This window comes from Cyanistes caeruleus, chromosome 3, assembly GCF_971803275.1.
Source record: "Cyanistes caeruleus chromosome 3, bCyaCae1.hap1.1, whole genome shotgun sequence".
Lineage (NCBI taxonomy): Eukaryota > Metazoa > Chordata > Aves > Passeriformes > Paridae > Cyanistes > Cyanistes caeruleus.
In genome coordinates this window covers 66650091-66672062 of record NC_141703.1, presented here as the reverse complement: position 1 = coordinate 66672062, position 21972 = coordinate 66650091, and the positions used below count along the sequence as shown (strand labels likewise).

At 40.0% G+C, this 21972-nt stretch overlaps 1 protein-coding gene across 2 annotated transcripts; it reads left to right on the top strand.

Moving 5' to 3' along the window:
• The first annotated feature begins 278 nt into the window (after nucleotides 1–278).
• RFC3 (replication factor C subunit 3) lies at nucleotides 279–8593 on the top strand. 2 transcript variants are annotated; one of them, XM_086881595.1, is made up of 9 exons: nucleotides 279–499; nucleotides 1765–1902; nucleotides 2430–2497; nucleotides 4155–4252; nucleotides 4524–4705; nucleotides 4943–5079; nucleotides 5207–5305; nucleotides 6301–6370; nucleotides 7607–8593. In XM_086881595.1, exons 1-9 carry the CDS (start codon nucleotides 413–415, stop codon nucleotides 7796–7798), a joined length of 1071 nt encoding a protein of 356 aa, XP_086737721.1. In that variant the 5' UTR covers nucleotides 279–412; the 3' UTR covers nucleotides 7799–8593. The 2 variants fall into 2 exon arrangements, with proteins under 2 accessions (XP_086737721.1, XP_086737722.1); XM_086881596.1 differs by having other exon boundaries at nucleotides 359–1186.
• The last annotated feature ends 13379 nt before the right edge of the window (nucleotides 8594–21972 follow it).

Sequence of the window (21972 nt, the reverse complement as noted above, 5' to 3'; positions counted from 1 at the left end):
CAGCCTAACTGATTCTGTGTTTCCTTGAAATGAGCCGCAAGAGGAACGATTTCAGAAGGGGCTCGGAGGGCTCGCTCTCCCGCCGGGGAGCCGGACTGTTGGTTTGGGCCGGGGGGCAGCCTTAATCTCCTGCGCAGCGCTTGGCAAGGGGCTTCTTTGTCAAAGCCTCCAGGGAGCCCAGCGGCTGCGGCTGCCAAGGCCCAGAGGGTGTCTCTGTCCCTCCGGCAGGCGAAACCCCGCAGCCCCGGCGCGGCCCGGGCGGTCGGCGCTGGGATCCCTGCCTGGGCTGGGGCGCGGCGACCGCGCTCCTCTGAGGGAGCCGCGGGGGCGGAGCAGCCGCCGGAGTTTGTCCCTCGGCGGCCGCCGTACGGAGCGCGCTTCCCGCTGCCGGCCCGCGGGTTTTTGGAGCACCATGAGCCTGTGGGCGGACAAGCACCGGCCCGGCGCCCTCGCCCGCCTCGACTTCCACCGCGAGCAGGCGGCACGGCTCCGCAACCTGGTCAGTGAGGCACGGGCTCTGCTGTGCCCGGTGCCGCCGCGTTCCGGCGGCCTTCCCGCCGGGCTCTGCCCGGGGCCCCGGCGGCCTCCAGGCCCCTCTCGGTCCCCTCCTCCCCGCGGCGAGAATCCCCCCGGAGTCGGCATTGCTCCTGAATAAGGGTGAAAGCTTTACTGTGCGGGTGACTGGAGCACTGGAACAGTTTGCTCAGAGTGGCTGTGAAGTCTCCATCACTGGAGATAGTCGGGAACCGTCTGGATGCAGTCCTGTATCCTGTGCTCTGGGAGGCTGGACACTGTGGTCCGTTCCAACCTGTCCCATGCTGTAACTGGGATTCCTTCCGGGCCCCTAGCGCTGCTCCTGTGGGGCCGGGGTCGGGAGCTTTCCCTCCGTGCAGGCCCTGGCTTTCCGATGAGCGGGAAGGTGTCCCGGCATCGCGCCCTGCTTGGGAAGGCGGCCTTAATGCCGAGGGAAAGCGAGGGAATCAGTGGCTCGACTCATTCAGAAGTGGTGTGCACATTTTCTTCCTGCTGGTTTCAGTGTCCCTGAGAACAGGGCTTGGCTTGGTGGCCTAATGCTAGCAGAAAGTTTTGAGGCGAGCAGCTGGGAATGAAAGTCAGGACTGCTTCCCCTGCCAGATGTGCCGAGTGGCACATTCACTTCCTCAGGGATGAGTGATACCTGACTAATGTAAGTGCTTTCTCTGGGGTCTGGTCAGATGTGCTCCAAGTCATGCTTTTTTAGCTTTTCAGGAAATAAACGAAACATATATATACATATATATACATATACACACACACACATATATATGTATGTATGTACACACATATACCTATACACACACACACACATATATATATACATACATACATATGTGTATATCATAACTGTATATATCAACATTTGCTTTAAACTTTGTTTCAAACCTTTTTTTATATGTGTCTCACAGCTGTCACTGGTAACCATGGGAAGCATATAAATGTTGGAGTAGGGTTTTGGGGGTTTGTTTTGTTGTTGGTTTGCTTGGGGTATTTTTTGAGCGCTGAGGTGTTTGTTGTTAAATGAGTTGTGCATGGCCTTCAGACAAATATGATGTTCTCTAGGAAATGTTGCTGCAGGGAAGGATTTCAGCAGTTTTAATTCTATGTGCTGTGTTGTGATGGAGCTGTAAAAGTCATTTAATGTAAACTTGAATGAAAATGGAAGGATAAATGATCTTATAAGGAAAATAGTGTGGTAGCTAACTGATCTTGTTTCTTTTTGTTCAGGTTCAGTGTGGTGACTTTCCTCATTTGTTGGTGTATGGACCATCAGGAGCTGGAAAAAAAACAAGAATAATGTGTTTGCTAAGGGAATTATATGGTGCAGGAGTGGAGAAACTGAGGATTGAGCATCAGAGTATAACGGTAAAAAAAATAACTCTCCCAACTGCTGTGAAGTAAAGTGAAAATACATATTTCCGTTGTGAAGTCTTTGTATTTATTTGAGTTTTAAAAATTAATTTTTTATTTTGCAGTCAGTATCTTCAACCTTTTTTATGTAATTAATTATACCAGTTTGGTTATATGAACAAATTGTTTTCCAGATGTTCTTTAGGCCTTCAAGATGTGAGGTTCTCTCTTGTTTTCTGTGCTTGGTTGGCTGTTCTTGTGGTGTAGGCTTTTTGTTCAGAGTGGGTTTTTTTATGTATTGTTTGCAGTTCAGTTTGGATAGTAACATCTCTCCTGGTGCTGTTTTACAGGCTGGATGATTTGTCAGTATTCTTTTTTTTTTCTATGGAGGTGGGGCTGGGACCATAGGAGATAAACAAGTCTGTGTCTTGGGGGTTCTTTGATCTCTGAGACTCTTGGTTTACCTATGACTTAGCCAAGTATAAACTGTAAGAGATTTTTAGAGCACTTTCTGAAACTTAATGTGCTTATTTTCTATATAGGCACCATCTAAGAAGAAGATTGAAATTAGCACCATTGCAAGTAATTATCACCTTGAAGTTAACCCAAGGTAAGTGTGCAGTAAAAATGCCTCACTTTAAAGGTAAGCCACTGGCTGTGTTTGTGAGTGCCTTTAGCCTGAGTGTGTGAGGGACTGGTTGCTGGATTTGTTGCCTGAGCAAGTTAGGGAATGGTCTGTGGGTTTGGTCTGCAAATGAGAACAGGGAGAGGATTTTTAATTGAACTACTCTAAATGAACAAAATTTGGATTGCTGCATACTAAAACCAGAAATGTTCTGTTTAACTGGCTACATGAACTGGCTACATCGTGCTGATGTTGAGGACTGGGTAACAGAAACAATTCTGAATTGACAAATTTCACCATTTCAGTTGAAATTGAGAACTTCTACTGGACCTAATACCTCCATATTGTTAGTTCTCTCACAAATACAAAAATTAAGGAATTTGAAAGAAAGAAAGGCTTACCCTGTAACTCTCCAAATAAAGTGTTTAGAGCATGGGAAAGACCACCACAAAATAATGTGGACCCTGTATTGAGTGAGGTCATATATTGATTTAAACAACAGAAGCTCTAATGGGAGCTATCTACATCTACTTTGGCAGTTATGAAATTGCTGGCAATAGTTCCGAGACCCGAAGCAAATATTTGTATTTATCTGAAACCCCAAAATGTTGCTTTAAATCACAATGAGTGAATGTCATTGTGTACTGGGAGGTGTTGGTTCCATAATGCGTAACTCATGCTGCCTTGGGTTTTAAGAGTTATTCTACTTTGCCAGATCTCCTTTAAAAACTCATTCTTCAGCTAATCTGTTTATTGATTAGTGAGTTCAGCTGGTGTTCTAATACTGGCACAATTAATTATCAGTTAATTACCAATAAAAGCTGAGGCTTTTTGGTAATCACTGTTTTGAATATATCATTTTGGTGATACCAGATGTGTGACCATTCAATTTAGCTCTGATAACGTGATACTAGTAGCACTTTTCCTGTTACTCTGTATAGAGTACTTAGAGCTTGAAACATATAATAATTACATTTCAATTTAAATACAAAAATGCTAAGTTTTGATTAAACATCAATATCCTGATTCATAAGCTTTCAGTGAATGAGCAATTGTCATGTTCATGTCTGACCAGACAGTAAACATTTGTGCTGTGCAATGGCCTGTGAAGTTTGACTGAATTATAACAGTGGTGAAGTCATGTGCATCTTGAGTAAAATGGAAAGGGGTGAATGGCTAACAGGGAGAGGAAGTGAATTTCTGGGAAGGACTCTGCAGAATAAAACCCTGCATTTATATCAGTCCTTTGAGTCAGGCATCCTATTATGTGGTTAGGTTTAATTGTTCTTCCCATAATGAGTAAAAAGGTTCACATTGTGTGTCCTTGTTCAAACTGTAGGTAGCAAAAGCTTTGATTTCTCATCTGGAGAAAATAAGTTCTATTTTAATGTGTTAATTAACAGTGGTTTTACTACATTGGGATACAGCGCTAGTAATCCAGTTGTGCCTGCATAAGATTTGAGTTGTTTTTATTATAGAGGAGGTAACTTTCAACAAAGTATGTGAGTATTGGTTTAATTCTAACTCAGCAGCTTCTGAATTCTTTTGGCTTTCTTGCTCATTTAGTTGACTTTAGAAGAATGTATTTTATATGCAATATAAAGTTGTTTTAAAACAAGATTTATTCAAACTCCTGGTACAGTGATGCGGGAAACAACGACCGTGTGGTAATTCAGGAGCTCTTGAAGACGGTGGCACAGTCCCAACAGCTTGAGACAAGTACTCAACGAGATTTTAAAGGTAAAACAGTTAAAACCAGTCAAAATATGTTTTAAACATGGGGAGATTTCAGTTCACTCTTTTGTTTATACATGTATATTGCATGAAGATTGTACAGTCAAAAAGGCACACAAGTAATCTTAATCTTTATTTTCCTGCCTGTGGAGCCATGCTGATTTTTTCTGTGTGATATCACTTACTTTGGTATTATTGCTTGTATGTCAAAACTATTTTTTTCTTAGAAAGATTTGATATTAATACAGAACCCCACTATGTTTAATCCTTTTTTCAGTGGTGCTGTTAACAGAAGTTGACAAACTTACTAAAGATGCTCAGCATGCTTTGCGAAGAACAATGGAGAAGTACATGGCAACCTGCAGGTTGATCCTGTGCTGCAACTCAATGTCAAAAATTATTGGACCCATTCAAAGCAGATGCCTGGCTGTACGAGTGCCTGCTCCCAGCATTGAAGATGTACGTTGAAACAGAAGTGAAAATAAGTTACTTTAAAATTGTTATTAGATAAGTTCTTGATGTGGACTTAAATTTTATTTTCACATAGTTACCTAATTTTCCTTTGTGTTGGATGGTTTGCCAAGCATGGCTTATGAAAGACTGGTCCTCCTCTCGTCCAGAAATCTTTCTAACAGGAGAATCTGTAGGTGCTGAACAGTTTGCTAAGTGTTGCACTCCCTGCTGTTTTCTGTCTAGATCTGCCATGTCTTGTCCAGTGTGTGTAAGAAAGAAGGCCTGACTCTGCCTCAGGAATTGGCTCAAAGGATTGCTGAGAAATCTGGCAGGAATCTTCGGAAAGCATTACTTATGTGTGAGTCCTGCAGAGTACAACAGTAAGTCGTTGAAAAGATTATTGTAAATGGTACTGTCGGACACAGAAATGATCTTGCTTCTAAGGCCTTGTTAAAAGAGGCAACAATTTTCTTTGATTGTAATTTCTAAAACTATATTATGTTGTAGGTATCCTTTTACTGCTGATCAAGACATTCCTGAGATGGACTGGGAAGTTTATTTGAGAGAAACTGCAAATGCTATTGTTGGTCAACAGACACCACAAAGGTAGGTGAATGCACTTGTTAAGAGCTATAAATGATGTTTTCCATGTGCTGTGGAACCTAAAAAAAAGAGTTGAGTTCAAAAATGTGGCATCTCCAGTTATGTGTAATTTTCTATATTTCTGCTGGAGGTTTGCAGCCAGAGGAGTTGAGCTTTACAATTGCTAGAGAAAGCTGAATGAGTATCAGGAAATGAAGAGCTGTTGTTTTTCCCTATAAAAGTTTAATAATCTAAAGTGACCATAGGCTCAGTTGCATGTTGTGTTTCCTGGTTTGTTTGGTTGTTTTTTGGTGTGAGTGTGGTGGGTGGGTGTGGTTTTTCTGGTTTGTTTTACTTAAAGCTCCTCTTTGACCATCTTTAGCTTAAAGCACCTGTGTAAGAGAGCGGGAAATGAGAAATTGTTTCTTTTTTTGAGCACATCAGGAGATGACCCCTGTATCAATCTCATTGTCATATCCAAAACCTGATCCTTTTAATCTGTTTTATGTATTACTTGCATGAGATGTCTCTTAGTTTTAATGGTTGTAGCATCTGCCCTCCTGTTATCAAAAGCTGAGCATTGGCTAATTGTGTCAGTTCTGCCACCTAATTGTCTTACCCCTTCTTATAAACAATGAAGACAGAAAAACAGCATAAAGGAGCTCTCTTGCTCTAGTAAATTGTGTCTCCTCACTAGCCTTAAGCGTGAATAACTTAGATATGAAGAAGAATTAAAGGGAAACAATCCTGACACAAATTACAATAGCCTTGTAGCTTCTAGATTAACTGAGACCATTGTAACTAGAGTATGTGTCATTTATCTTTTGAATAAAAGGTAATATGCAGCCTTTGAATTGAAATTGACTTATGCAGTGCTTATTTTAAAATAACACCCAAAACCAAAAGCAGAAAAGAAACTTTGGATTGCTTCTTTTCCTGCATTGTATTTCACTAGTTGTGAAGGACATTAGTATGCTTTGGGATCATAATTCTCATATTTTGTGGTGTCTTTCCAACAGGCTTTTAGAAGTCCGTGGACGGCTTTATGAACTCCTGACACACTGCATTCCTCCTGAGATTATAATGAAGGTAATTCAACTATCTAGCTCTTACTGTGTCATAAATTTTAATACCGTGACAGTCTCAACTAAAGCTTTTTTTAAAAAATACACCAAAACACCATAAATCATCCAAATATTGATAAAAAGTTATGTCCTTTCCAAACAGACTAAAACTTGTTCAGTGGTCAAAGAAAAACGGCATCATAGCTGAGTAAAAACAAAGGAGGACATTCTTAGTTGCCTTGACTTCTCAGGCCAGTTGCTATATTAAAGCAAGTTGATCATAATGGTCTTTCACAGCCTTAATGATTATATGACTGTATGGGCTAATCTTGGTATGATTGGTTTTCTTTTATAAAGTTTTGTTGCTGTAAGTTCAATATTTGTTATGTCTTTGTGGAGAGGTGTGCTGAAGGATGCTAGACCAGCAGGACTGTTCAAAGACAGATGTCACCTTGGAAGGAAAGAAGCAAGTGGGATACGCATGTTTTTATCTTAAGCAGTTTGAAAGGATGTTGAAGGCAGCTAGAGTAGAGCAAAGATCAGAAATAATGTTTGCAACTTAGTAATGTTTGACATAATTTCTTTTCACATTGACAAATTTCTGCTTTCTGATGGTTTTGGTACTTAGATGTTTCTTTAACTGTCCTTTCTTACAGTAGGTTAGTGGATCCTACATTGCTGTGTTTGAGAGGAAAAAGGTGCACATTCTCTACCCACTCCCTCTTCATAAACTTGAAATGGTCTAGAGATACTTCTCACTTAATCCTGGCTGTTCTAATTGAGATGGATTTGCGATGTTTTTGTTGCTCTCTAAAATAATGCATTTTGGGGTTTTGTAATGACTGAAGTATTGCAGTCAAGTTGCCTTGTGTGTCTGCACATAAATATGTTCATAAATACAGACAGAGACACTTAAATTCTAAATAACCCTTTCCTTGTTTTTTATTAACATTGTTTCTCTTTGTGTGCTTGATGCTGTCAAGATAGAAGTAAGTAGTTTTAATGCACTTGCTCTTTCTGTCTCAGTAAGAATTCTCCTTTGGTCATGTGCCTACATGCAGTAGAGATTATAGTATTTGGAGATGAGGTTAATTAATTTTCTTTTAGTAAGGCATAAATTATTCCAGTAAAGGAATATCTTTGCCATTGGATTAATGAGTAACTGTTGGTTAATGCTTGGCTATTTTCAGAGAACCAAGGTTATCCTCTTAACAAAAAATACCTAGTTTTTCAAATACTGCCCTGTTTTTTTCCATTTTAGGGTCTCCTGACAGAACTTCTAAATAATTGTGATGGACAGCTGAAAGGAGAAGTTGCACAGATGGCGGCCTTCTATGAACACCGCTTGCAACTGGGCAGCAAAGCCATTTATCATCTAGAAGCATTTGTTGCAAAGTTTATGGCAATTTACAAGAAGTTCATGGAGGATGGGCTGGATGACATGATGTTCTAACTGATACCCAAAGCCATGTACAGAATGTTGCATCAAGATACCAGTGACGTTGCAAATGTCTACTTGTCAATGCTTGATTATGTGTGAGTCTAGTTCCAAGTCAAATACTTTTATTTTGCTGTTTAATAGAACAATATTTGTTCAGCTTTAGAAACCAGATGGATTGTTTGACAGCCACAAATCCATCTTTAGATCCATACAAAATGCATTGGCCTTTCAGAAAGATGACACACGGCCTTGGAAAATGTGTAAGATCTAAGCTGCTTTGCGGTATTTGTAAGCTGACATTAAGGAGAGAGAACACAGGTGCTGTGTGCTTGGTTTTTTGTTTTTTTAATCACAGATGGGCAAGGCTGAAGGAAAAAGATGGTTTTTTCATGTTCTTCCAAGTTCCACCTTGAACATGTATGTTCTGCCTGCTGATCTATACATCTTAGTGTTTGGCTTCTTTTTTTTAGCCTCAGTGTTTTCTGTGGTGTGCTAGCACCAAATGTTTTCTTTCTTTTTCCTTTGTAAGCAGTTGCATTGAAATTGTGGAGGCGCAGTACTTTGGTGTTGCTTGTAAATCACATGGAACACCTTTTTTAGAAGGATTATACCTTCATAAAGCAAATCCACTTGCTGTCTGACACTCTGAGGTTTACCTCAACCTACATAATGCTGTTCAGATAAATGTTATTTCTATTTTTTTAATGAAAGGCAAAGTTTCAGCTTTCAACAAATATCTTTCACTTCTTACACTGATATGTGACATTTTTAAAATGGCTTAATAAATTGTAGATAATATGAACAAAATGCATTGGTGTTTTACACTGTCTGTGACTGTCTAGGTGCATTCATCTGCTTTGATGTAGACATCTTTCAGAAAGGTGTGATATCCCACTGACACTGTAAGACTGAAGGGAGCCACTGAAGTGTAAAAAAATCCATATAAATACAAGCAACAAGAAAAAGTGAAAAAACAACCTCCCAAAATAATAATAATAATGATAATAATAGAAAACAAACAATACATGTGCTGCAAGTCTTTCACATGTTATGTCGGTGTACCATGATACTCTTAAGAATCACAGAATTCATGTGCTTTATTACTTCACCATGCTAATTTAGGCTATTAATAGACAATATTTAAAGCTTAATTAAATAATGCTTTTCTCAAGGACTTAAGGGTTCCATGTGGGGTGTTAATGCACAGCTTGCATTCAGATTCGTTCTCAGTAAGATGGTGCTGACCTGTTTCCTGTTCAACTGGGCTCTTGAAGAAGTAGAAGATGAGTTTTTTTCCTTCCATATGCTTGTCACCCAAATCCACAGCACTGGTAACTTGTCATACTGTGAATGTCTTCAGTGTCAAAAGATCCTGGAGCAACATTAAATTAGTCAGTGATAGTGGAAAGGAATACTTAAATTCATTACAAAGTAGAGCATAACTTTGTAATAGAGGGGGAATAATTACTGAACATAAAATCTGCCCTGCTCTGTCCCTTGCCTTATCTACTGATTTTTAAAAGCTGAACAGTTTTATGATTTCCCTACTACTAAAGCATAATGTGTGATAAAGTAAAAGTGTTAGCTCAAAGGATGATGAAACACTTCGCCCTCCCAAAAAAAACCAGCCCCAAAACCTTATGTGGGAGAAGAGGAATGTATGTAGGGGGTTGCAAAATGCACAGGGGCAGTGTTGCTGTGGAGGGTGGGGAGGCAGGAGCTGCATTGGAGGTTTGTTGGGGCAGAGGAGCAACTCTTTCAAAAGGCCCCAGCAGCTTTGTCTGAGTCAGAAACCCCAGTGTGAATCTCTGTAGGAATTCTTGCTGCTTCTTACTGAAGTTTCATTTTTATCCTTTCCTACCTGGGATGATTCAAGTGTAGTCAAGGATGGAAAAGGTATAATAGCAGGATTCCTGTGAGAGAAAATGGCTATCGCTGTTCCTGGGAGCCAGCATTTCCCCCTGCTGCTCTTTCTGCTTCTTGTCTTCCACAGTCTAGAACACAAATTTAAACACATGGGCACAGTATCTTGTAAGTCTCTGCATATGTCTTTCCTTGCTAGTAATTTTTCAGGAAATTTTGACTTAGTATCCATAACAGGCTTCAGGGGAAGTTCTCATGCCACCAAGCCTGTCAAAGTTCAAGTTCTGGATATTGCTTTGTCATGTAGTTTAGTTATAGTTCGTCCTGTGAGGAGCACAGGGTTGGACTTGATGATCCTTAGGAGTGACTTCCACCCTGAGAGATTCTGTGATGATGATCAGTAAGTGTTGTGCTTTCTGAGAATGTTTTAGAGGTTCACTGCCATAGATATTGCTTCCCTTCCCTTAGGGGTAGTTGCAGCTCTTGCTTAAAGGCAGTGTGATGCAGAACTGAAGTGCTGGGCTCTGCTGCAGGGAGCAGGGACCCTTGAGCTCATGCAGGTGGCTGTCAGAAATAAAACGGAGTTTTCTGCCATTTTTTCCTCCTCAGGGGGCTCCCATTCTGATCCTTTCACCAAAAATACAGAATGTTAGCCTGGCAAGCGAGTGTCTCCTGGGGTGGGCACAGCTGCCTCTCCAGCCTGGAACAGAATCACAGAATGATTTAGGTTGGAAAAGACCTCTAAGATCGAGTCCAACTGAGCCTGCACACAGACGGCCCAGCAACAGTGGTGTGCTGGACCTACACTGGGCACAGCACACGTGCCTCACAGATCAAGGGGAAGAGGAAGTGCAGATAGACTCCTGAACACAGACTAGCACAGGACCAACCTCTAGATGATCCATTTCTTCAGCTGATTTCATCTTTTGAGACCTGCTTAGAATTGCTGCTGAATTGCATGCTGAGAGGATTACCCTCGTTTTCATCCAGCGACACCTCCTGCTAGGTGGAAATGAAAACTCCAAGCTGCTCCCTCCCACGTGGGACTTAAGCACTGAAGGTGTCTGAGGGGTTGCAGAAGAGTCAGCTACATGCTAGCACAGAAAGTCAGAGGGGAAACCGGTTTAAAAAAAAGGATCAAGAAATTAAAGGCAGCAACTACTTTATTTGAAACTTTCTCTGCTCTGCGAGATCAGTTGTGCGAAGGGTGAATGGTACATTCATACTTTATTCCCCATCTCTGAAGTCCAAGTGTTAACTCCTGTGAGGAATGTTATTGAAAGAATTTGACCTCTATTGTTGAACGTACCCTGAAGGCTAATCAGTAGTCCGTCATGCAAGGTGGATGTCAGGAATAAGTTACATTTCACAAAATGGGTACGATTAAAAATAATTTGCCATTAACTCAAACACGTTGAGAAAGTGACTCAGAATTTTCTGTCATCAAAATGGAAATTATTCTCTCTCCAAATTAACCAGGATCCCTGGTTCCTACTCTAGGTTTTCACTTTTTTTTTTTCCTTTTTGAAGTCATGGATGCTTGGCTTGTTTGCAAATTGACCCCAGTAACTGTTAAACATTCCTATAACAAGTTGTCTTCTACAGTTGCATGCAGTGTGTTCTTCTGGAAGAAATTGTATGCTCTGTTTCTGTAATCCTGGAGTTAGTAAATTGTGTCCCAATCATTTGAGCCTTACCTGGTGTTTTGGTGGAGGTGGGATTGGCACCTCCAAAACAGGAGTGAGGCACCACCTATTACAAGAATGTGGTTTCACCACTGATACCACTGGTCCATCTGTGTTTCTCCTGGTAGCCACCACCTCTGTCCTGGCACTTTCTTGGAGCTATCTCCAATTCTGTCCCAAGACATGGAGTAAGTGTAGGTCTTTTTTGTAGGTTTTAACCTCTTTGCAAGCCACTGTGTACAGTTATAAAGAATAAAGTTTGGGCATGGGGAAGTTGAAGACTGAGAGCTGAAGACCTACTGTGCTGCTCTCTCCCAGCTGACTTCATATGTCCCCAAATAATTTTTCTTGGTTTTCCCTGGGACAATCTACTTTGCTGTATGAAATATGATGCTTTTAGTTGGCAGTCTGTGACAGCTAGTGAATGGCACCATTTCAGTATAGCTAAATGTTGCCAGTGTGGGCTTTCATTGCAAGCAAGCTGGTGTTCTTTTTTTAAAACTTGTGATAGTATGTTCATGTCAAATGATTTTTGTGCCAAAGTATAAAGGCAACACTTAGCTCACTCCTGGTCACAACGAGATATGAAAGGCATGCTAGTAAAGCATGTGTTTTGAGAAATTAATGGAATATTTCCTGTGCTTTTTACCACTCAGAATCCTTCTGCAAAATGTTATTTCAGTCTTGAGTGAGAAGGAAGGAAAGAAAATCTGGAGCCCCATCAAAGAGAAGAAAGAAAGAATCAGAATGACAAAGCAGGCAAGGACAGATCCTGAGGGAAGACAGGTACACTCATTAATTGTATTTACATTTCAAAGACGAGTCACCTGCAGTGTTCTCAATCACACCCTACACTTATATTCCTTGCCACACACCATGAATAATAAATGCACTTTTGAAGATGAGTAAGTGACCAAATAGGCTTCTTCCAGTTTTAATTTTGTGGATGATCTTAATCTGGGAGGTCAGTACAAATGCCTGTGGTAAGTGACAATTTTAGGCCAGTAATTGCTAATTAAGACAGAAAGCAAGATGCTGGCTAAGGCACTTTCAGATAGATCACAGATAACCTTGCAGGAGCTGATTAACTCAAACAGAAAACCTCCTTAGATGATAGCTACCAAACGATACTTGGAACAGTTTTTAAAATTCAGAAGGATGAGGGAAAAGGATTTATGAAACTCTTGACTACATTTCTTCTGGAGAAATAATTTTGATAATAAGTGGGGTTAGCTGTTTTCCAATTAGCAAACAATTAGAAGAAAGACATTTACCCAGCAGGCAAACATCTTTTATGATAGACTCATACTCATCAAACCTGTTGATGCTGAAGGAGGATAAACATTGCTGTACTCAGTGTCTCGGTGAAGTGAGCAGCACTGCCTGCTGTTCCTGTGCCACTTTTGTATGGGCTGGGTGGGGCTCAGTGTGACAGTGCTTAATGTGGCAAGCACAGAACAGAGGACCCCACACTGTGCCTGTGATCCTGGGGTAGCTGTGGACAATTTTCCAGAGCTACACAAAAGAAATTAGGAATAGCACAGCAACCATCTGTGGAAAAAACACAAATCTCCAACGTCGGAATTTTTTGGGACCTCCAAATCAGAAAAAGTGAGAAGACATTGGTGTCTGTAAAGGGGATCCTCATTGACAGATCAGAGTTAGTGTCAGACATTGGAAGCTTTTCTGAAAGTATCCCTTGGACAGGTGAGGCCTGAAATGACCATAAATTCAGAGTGGTGGATGCTGTAAAGTAAAGCAGAGATAAGACAAAAAGCAGCAACCTTTCTATTAATCAGGGTTGTGTTGTCAGCGCTGCCTGGTGAAAAGGTGGAGGGGATGCTGAATCTGAGTGTTTAAGGCTGAACTCGTCTCCATATCCCTCCCACAAGCAATGGAAAGAGATGAGCAGGTGCTGAACACGAGTTTGCTAGTCCAAACAAGTCTTCAAGGTGTATTCCATTGTTCATCCTCTAAAGGAACTATTCCTTGCCATTAACTCCACGGGCAATAAAGGAGTACAAAACCCCCTCGGCACAGGGTAGTGCTTACCCTGCAGACTGCGGATGCAGACTGTTTTGAAGAAGTTTAATGCGCTCAGTCCTGATTTTGCCACTGGCATCCTAATCAAAACAAGCATTTAGAGTAGAACTTATGGCTTTATAACATTTCTGACATGCATAAATGTGAGGATTTATTAATGCACAATCTTTTCAAACAAATACATATTTTTATTTTTTTTTCCACTTTGAGGTCTGTGTCTGGGAGCAGTTTCTTTTGCAGGAGTCTGAATTAAGTTTGATCCCAAGAAGCCCAGAGGCAGTCACTGTGAGTGCAAGGCATCCCACGTTGAAGCAGGTCTAACCCATCCCGTAGGCAGAGCTTCCCTACAGAGGAAGTGGCCCTCTTTGCAGTTTATTTTATTCAAAACAAAGACATTAACTCCTTGTTTGAGGTGAAAATTGCTCTTAGAGCTTCTAACAGTTTAGAGAGATTCAAAATCCTTCCAGCTACGCTAGTATTGTCCCTGTGACATGGATCTTGTTTGGAAATAGATCAGGTAGACATGGGTATCAGCATTAGGAGAATTGCACATGAGGGAGGGACTGGAGATGATGAGCACCTTTCACTAAAGGAATGCTGGAAGAAGCTAAAACCTTCCAACAGGACTAGTCAGGTTCAGTTAAAATACCTGTGTTGTTCCAGGAATAAACCTAAATATCAGGTGTGATTGAGGACAAGGACTGGCAGCTACCATCTTTCTTTTGCACTGTGTGGGTAAACAGCCTGTTGAACCAGGGGAGCAGATATGATGGAGGGGCTCAGAGCTGCTTAGGGCAACCTGAAGATGCACTGAAAAATACAGAGATGCTGTCAGGGAACGGTGTTAATAATGCTGAGGTTCAATCCCTGTATAGACCACTAATTTAAGAGCTGGACTGGGTTATCCTTGTATGAAATGAAGGGAATGGTGTCATCAGAGGTGAATGACAGCAACATTTTGTGGCTGAAAATTATTTTCTCCATTTGCACAACGATGCTAACATTTAGGGGGAACAAAGGAACACTGCAGAGGCAATCATTACCGATGGAGCACACTGATTAGTCTATCTAGCTCTTGCACCTGAGAATACAAGATGTACTATGATTGTACCACCATGGAAGGAAGTAAAGGAAATGTGATTACAGACATTATATCCAAATTGAATTAGAGCTGCATTAAAAACCAGAGATTACTGAACTTTTTCATGCTAGGTCTGAAAACATGATATACATCTGCTACTGACAGGCATGTAAAGAGCATGCAGGGGCTTATTTCTCAGAAAACAAGTTTGATCTCTCACTTGCTGCTTCACAAATAAATGGTAACCAAAGCAGGAAGTAAAATTATGGACAGAGATTAATAAATAAATGTCAGCAAAGCAGCTGTGTTGTTTGGTATTTTTGTTTGTTTTGTTTCCAAATATTTACTTTACATTGCAACCTTCAACAGTAAATTGTTACAGTTTCTTTATCTATTAAAATCAGGTAATGAATCTGATCTTCTTTACAAAAGGTGAATCTGCAGATAAAAGCACTATGTTAATAAATATTTTCTCAGTTGACTAGCGTTTGCTGGAACACATTTCTGTGCTGTGCTCATTCACTGTAGAGATTTAAATGAGTACTAAATCCTTCTGACTTCTAATTTTATTGGTGGAGCAAAAGAAGAATCATTAAAATATGAAGCCACTTCTTTAAACTGTGTTTTTGAGAGGGCATACAGGGAGGCAAATATCTCTTTGCTTCCTTGGCTGTGGCTGCTACGAGGCTGTGAAAATATCTCTGGAATCTGACAGTGTCATGAATTACTGCCTCTGCCATGAGGGCTCTGTACATCCAGTGATTCCCATAAAAGCCAGTCTGTCTCATATGACTGGAAACATCATATGGGGTGACAAAGTGGAACTGCAATAAAATGGTGTATCTTTCAATTACTTCCCACGTTATGTTACATCAAGTGGCAGAGTACAATAAATTTTAAAATAAAAATTTGACATGAATGATTATATAGTAATAAATGAACAACAAAGACTTTTAATGCACACATAAAAAATAATCCAGCAATCACCTTCCAACTGTATTTTATCTATTTTCAAGCAACAAAACACAGCTGGCAGCTGTTTATTAAAAGGGATCAGTGTACTAAAGTGTGTTCAGTATAAAATAACTCTAGGAAAAATTTCAATAAAGATTTATTTTAAGAACAAAATCAAAGAAAATGAAGTAACAGAACCTGAGAGTTTCAAAGCAGTTTCTTCCTCATACATGCCCTCCTCACCAAAACAAACCTAAGGCTATAAAAATTTCAGGAATGGTTTTCAAAGGCGCAGAGCTTTCAAAAGAAAGAAAACCTCTAAGTATTCCCTGTGTATTTCAGTAAGGGAATTTTTCCTAGAACTTCCACACTTTAGTGTTTTCTGTGATCATGCACCAGCTGGTGTGGTCAAAGTACAAATGAGTAATGCATAGGTCGGGAATATGGTGCTCTATCAGCTTGGCCAGTTTCTTGAAACTTTCTTTGAAAATGTGGCAGTACCTCAGTCAGGCCCCAGCAGGACCTGTTTGCTGTTGGCTATGCATGGTCAGGGCACTCTCAGCACTCTGCTTTTGCTCTGAGCTTTTGTTCTGAGCCAGCAAGCCTTAGTTTGGGTGATGGTCTATTTTAAGTTGTTGTCTGACAGCTAATTCTTTCTGACATGAAATCAGGTCAGGTAAATACACTCTGCTGCAACCACAATGGCTACCTGCAGCCATTAGGGAGCTGTACAGATGCTTGCCCTAATTCTGAATAGCAGCTTCTGAAAGCCTTTGAGCAGCATGGTGGCATGGGCAGTGCGGGTTTAACAGCCACTTCAAAAGTTGTTGTATTTTAAAAATCAGTTTGCAACATAAAAAAAGTGAGAAGCACTTTTCAGAAAGCCATGCTCTCTGTTTTTTTTTCAACTTTTTCTCCCCTTTTTAATTCATTCAGCTCAACACTGTAATTGCCACAACTAACGAGCTCTTCTTGGTGCCATTGATCGCCCAAATCTAATACTCAGTCAAGTGATCTTGAGAACAGAGACCATCTCAGAGATTTCTCTGACACTGTGCACAGTGCTTTTTTCTCCCCTCTGCAGGATGAGCTCCTTGCTGTCCTGCATAGCTCTGAAGTCCCATCCAACTTATGACAGGGCTGTTTCAAAGCCAGCTCTTTGTCCCTGTGAAGAATTGATTTCTGTACTCCACGTGAGCAAGGCTCACCTGAGGAGCAGGAAGGAGGTGAAGGTTTCTAAGGAACAAAGTTGTCTTGCTTTTCAAATCTTCCCCATTTTTGCTCCATTGCCCACACATATATCATTATCTGGCCTCCTACTCTCAAGATGTGAGCCATCTCTTTTATCACTTGCATGCACCTCTCTCCAAGTTGAAAAATGGTGCATCACTAGAACAGAACAGATAAGGTGAATAAGTATCCCTTGAGGTGCTAATGAATACAGAGTGCAGGGACAGGGACTGGCTCTGACACACTGGAAGCCGATGGTTTGCACCACAGGAATACATAATTTATCTTCTGTTGTGCTACCTGTGGTTGTACTACCTTTATCATCTCTGACACTGTGCTAACTTTAACTCTAAAGAGTCCCTGCCACACTGATGTATTTTAAAAATACAGCAGAATTTAGAAATGTTGAAACAATGTCTGTCAGGCTGGCAATAGCAAAATGATCTTTCTTCAATGAATGGCTACCACCTGGTCAGCAGCAAAGCAACCTGGAATGTTGAATCAACATTGAAAGACACTTGGTCTACTTCTTCCCAGTAACAAATATATATAATTGGCAGAAATAATTAGATAATCTCACTCCTGTGTGATACCCACTTCCAGGCAAACAAACATGCAAGATGTGGAGAACACCTCATCAGTAGGACGGTGAAATTCAAGCAATACAATTCCCCCTAAGCCAGAACCCAGTTTAAATTTCACTTTCATTTCAATATATAAATTTTTGCGTCAGAAAGGACAATTGGTCTCAGACTTTGGCAGGAATGTGGAGAATGGCAGTGCTGCAGGTTAGCTCCTTCTCTCAGGCTGAGCAGCTTTGGAGCAATTCAAAACAAACATCGAGGTTGATTAGGTCTTGGTGCACAGCAGGGACTCCAGCAAAGGTTCTGCTACATCAAGAGAATGTTAAATCCTGTAATAGTGCTGGAAAGGAAAGGGCACACATTAAAGACACTGAAAACAAAAAGCAATGGCATTAATGATAATTATCCAACCTTCTATTTCTCTCAGTGAAAATGTCCTGTGCTAGACCAAGCAGACATTTCTACACATAGCACTTCAGGTTAAAATGACAAGCCAACTTTTGGTTAAGCTTTCCAAATGATGGCTTCCACAGAGAAATAATGTGTCTTTCAAGGAAAAATAAATAAAGTGCAGGCTTGATTCTTTCTAGAAACATAAGTACAGAAAATGCTAGCAGAAGCTCTGTATGTGTAGCCTTTAAGTGCCTGTCAGGGTAGCCATTCACCATAGATCCATTTTGCCTCAGAAAAAGACACTTTACAATTAAAAGAATAACAGCATGGTGTCCAGCTGTCATAGGAAAACACTGCAATGAATGATGCATTCAGAGTCTCAGTGGCAATGTGAGGATCAAAAGGCAAGCTTTGAAGAAATAGGATGTTTTAACATTCAGTTATTCCACTGCTCTGCCTGTAGGTTTCACTTCTCTGAGATCAACAGAAATCAATTCTGAAAGCTTAGGTCTTCTAGAAGTAGGTGATATGTTGATACTGAAATATTACGGCCTTTGTAATTAAAAATGCATCAAGTATCTTTAAGGGAATTACAGTTTATTAATACAGTCTCAACTGAACACAGTTTTAGTGCTGTCAAGATAAGTTTGTCAGATAACTTTAAAAGGTGTGGGTTTTGTATTCCATTTAAAAAATGCATAAAGCTAGGAAACAGAGCATTTGCATGGGGCAACATCACCCTATCCAGAAATCACAGATTATCATGTGAATTACTGCACGTGACTGTTTTTAATCAAAGCCAAGCCTATGAGACTCCAAGACCACCATGAAGTCACATTCGCTTAAAGCAAGCAGCTCACAAAAAAAAAAAAAGCTTTTTCTTTTTATTGACATCAAAGTCATTGTCTATTGAAATTGTTTAAACTGAACAAGTTGCACTGTGCAGTATAGGTGCTGCTTCAGAGATGGAGCTGAGCTGTCAGTGAGGCACAAACACCGAGGCCTGACTGCAGCCCAGCTTCCCGGAGCCTGAGCCTGTTTCCCTTCCCTCCAGTGAAAACAGTTCCGTCTGCTTCTCCTGCAACTCCTCTCATACTGATGAGTCAATGGCACTAGAGAGAATATTTTGTGGAATCATAGGATAGTTTGGGGTGGAAGGAACCTGAAGATCACCTACTTCCTATCCCCCCACCAAGAACAGGGACACCCTCCACTAGACCAGGTTGCTCAGAGCCCCACCTGACCTGGCCTTGAACACTTCCAGGGAGAGGACATACAGAACTTCTCTGGACAGCCTGTTCCTGTGCCTCACCACCCTCATCATAAAACATTTGTTCCTATTATCTAATATAAATAAATTTTAGAAAGTCCTTCTCCATTTTTTTAACAAGCCCCCTTTAATTGCTGAAAGACTATAAGGTCTTTCTGATTCTTCAGTCGTACCCCTAGCAATCTTTCACCATCAGTTCAGCATATTTCAAGGTGATTTTCCACCATCCAAGCACTATAAAACAAGGGTCCAGATGCTTGAAAGTTCATTTATTATAGTGAATGGTACTTTAAATCAAAAGCAGCTTTGTCCTAGATTGCAATAAACATATAAACTTGCAGGTGGTGAAAACAATATCAGGACAGAGGAAACTTATTCTGGGTCAGAGCAAATATCCCTCCAGCATGGTGCTATGGCAGCAGCCAGCACCAGAGGTACAGGAAAAAAAGAAGGGAAGAAGAGTAATGCTCTGTCCCCTTGCCTCCTGTGGCTGGCAGCCTAAGAGCTGTATCTGATAGCCAGGGATGGATCTGCCATCCATGGATACTTTCTTGAACTCACTTGTACTTCTGATTACACAAATTCATACGTCAAATTAAGTTGCAATTTAATTACATATTTTTTTTTCTGTTTTAAATCTCTCCATGTGGTTCTTCTGTTGCAGTAAAGCACAGAAATTTACTCCTTATTCACTAGTTTAATATAGTTTGTGGATCCCAGGATGCTATCTCCCCCAGGAGCAGTATGAATGATATACTTCCTTTAAGACACTTTTGTGATGACATTCTATATAATTAGGTAAAGAGCCATAGCCCATTAATCTGTCCTCATACATAATCAGTTTGCACCTTTGATCATTATGAAGACTTCTACTGGTTCACCTGTATCCTTCTAGAGATGAGGAAAACCTGAATTTCATGAAGTATTCAAGATATGGATGCATCAAGTATTTATCTTCTACCACTCCTCTGCATTTTAATTTTTGTTCTTAATATTTGAATAGTTTTTTGGCTTGGTTTGAACACTCATCTAATATTTTCAAGGCAATGAAAATGTGTCTTATGATGATTTCAATAGCTTTCCTGAACGAGAACAGAGGGTACATGTGAGCCGGTACCCTTAGTTATTTTTAATATGAGCATAACCGGTCAGTTATCCACAAATACTTTTCTGAGATTTTGCACCCAGTCATTAGCTTCATGTAAGAATTTTTCTTGCAACTCCTTGCAGCCAGTAATCCTGAATAAGTCTGTGTCACCAGCAAGCTTTATCACTGGCCTAGGAACTTCCTTTGTAATTATAAATTGGTGTCTTTGGAAGAGCAGCCTTCACAAGGTGCCGTACACATACGCTGAGCATTCAGCATTGAGTCTTCCACCCCTTTCACACTCCTCTACCTCTCTGAGAGAATTTTGCCCTTCTGGGTTTCCCTTCTTCCTTAAGAGTTTCTTCTTTTCTGGTAGTAAACTTTTATGCCGTGATTTTTTTTCAAGCATTTTCTAGCAGGTGGTTTGATTTCAGTCCCATTAAATTTAGTGAGAGGATGTGGTTCTTGCACAATTACTTATTGATGCACTGTTTCAGACTAATAAGAGTCTTTCCCCTTTGGGGGGTTCTCAGATTAATCTTTTCAAGAGTCTTTGTGCCCCTGTTGTACCATTTACACAACCTACATATGGAAAATTGTGGTTTCTCAATATTGTGTTTTCTGCCCCCACTGCCCCTGTAGTCTCTTTTAATAATCTGTGGTCATTTTCTCTAAGTTTATCAAAGAGCTGGTGATACATCCTTATTATTACACTGTTTCTACCTACTGTTTTTTCTTCTATAAATTTATGCTCGTGCTACTTTTTCCACAGAGCAGTATTTAGATCTTTTAGATGTTAGGCCAGCCTTGTAACAAAAGGTAGAAAAACTCCTTAAGGGCTTTGATGAAAATTTTACCATTATCATACTAAGCAAAATCATGCCACGGTGATGAGGACAAGTAGGACCATTTTAAATTTTTCAAACATCCAAACTAGCCATTGAAAAAAAAACTTTTGCTTGGGTTGAGCACAAGTGATTGACCAAAACTACTGACAGCTCTGCAGCAGCAAAGCCTTGTTTCATGGATTATTGGTTGTTTTAAATCAAGCATCCTTTTCATTTGGCAATACATTCCTCTACCCTACCAAAAAATCAATCCAAATTAATTTGGTGTCATGTACTGCTCATTCCCACCACTTTTTTTTAAATTCAAGACTAAAAGTTTTTCCATAGCTGAAAAATACATAATGCAATTTTATATTTTGAATGGAGAAGGTGAGGAGGAAAGAACATTTCAAAGAGTCTTCTCTTCTTAATTTCACAATAATATAATTAATTGCTCCTTCTCTTAATTGAATACTGTGACTAATCCTACTAAAAGGGATTATTTAGAACAAGCAGACATTGCTAGATATATTTTTGAGTCATTCAGCTGTCTTCAGAGAACAAATCTGAAAGCACAAACAACTTTCCTGAATTTTTTACAAGTCACTTTCAAAATTAATATTTTAGGTCAGTGATTCAATGTAAACCTTGTTAAATGGCAAAAAAAGAGATCTGTGTAATCAGAAATTGCTTTTCTCTGTTAAATTCCTTTATTGAAGTTAAATCCCTTTGGAGACATTTGAAAAGTATTTAAGGATCACAGAATTTTTATCTCAGAGACTCTTTTGTATATACTATATATACACTTCAGATGCCACTTTATCTCTGTCAGCTGTAATAATGGGAACAATTGGAACATATATAAAGACATGGTTCTAAGCTAAACATTATTTTAGTCTCTCCATTATGGTGATATCAAAAATAAAAAGGGGAGGAAAAATACTAATATACCAAAGAATTATTTAAAATCATTATGGAATAAACTTCAAACAGTGTTTCCATAAAAAACTTTTTACTTTCAAAAACAGAACTCTATTACTTAGGGTGGAAAATTTTTTCATTCTTTTATTTTTTGCACATTTATGGTTAATATGAGGAAAGAAGTCTGCTGCCTTTATAAAAACCACCATAATCGTGAAATTTAATTAACTAATTAAAGTCTTGATTCA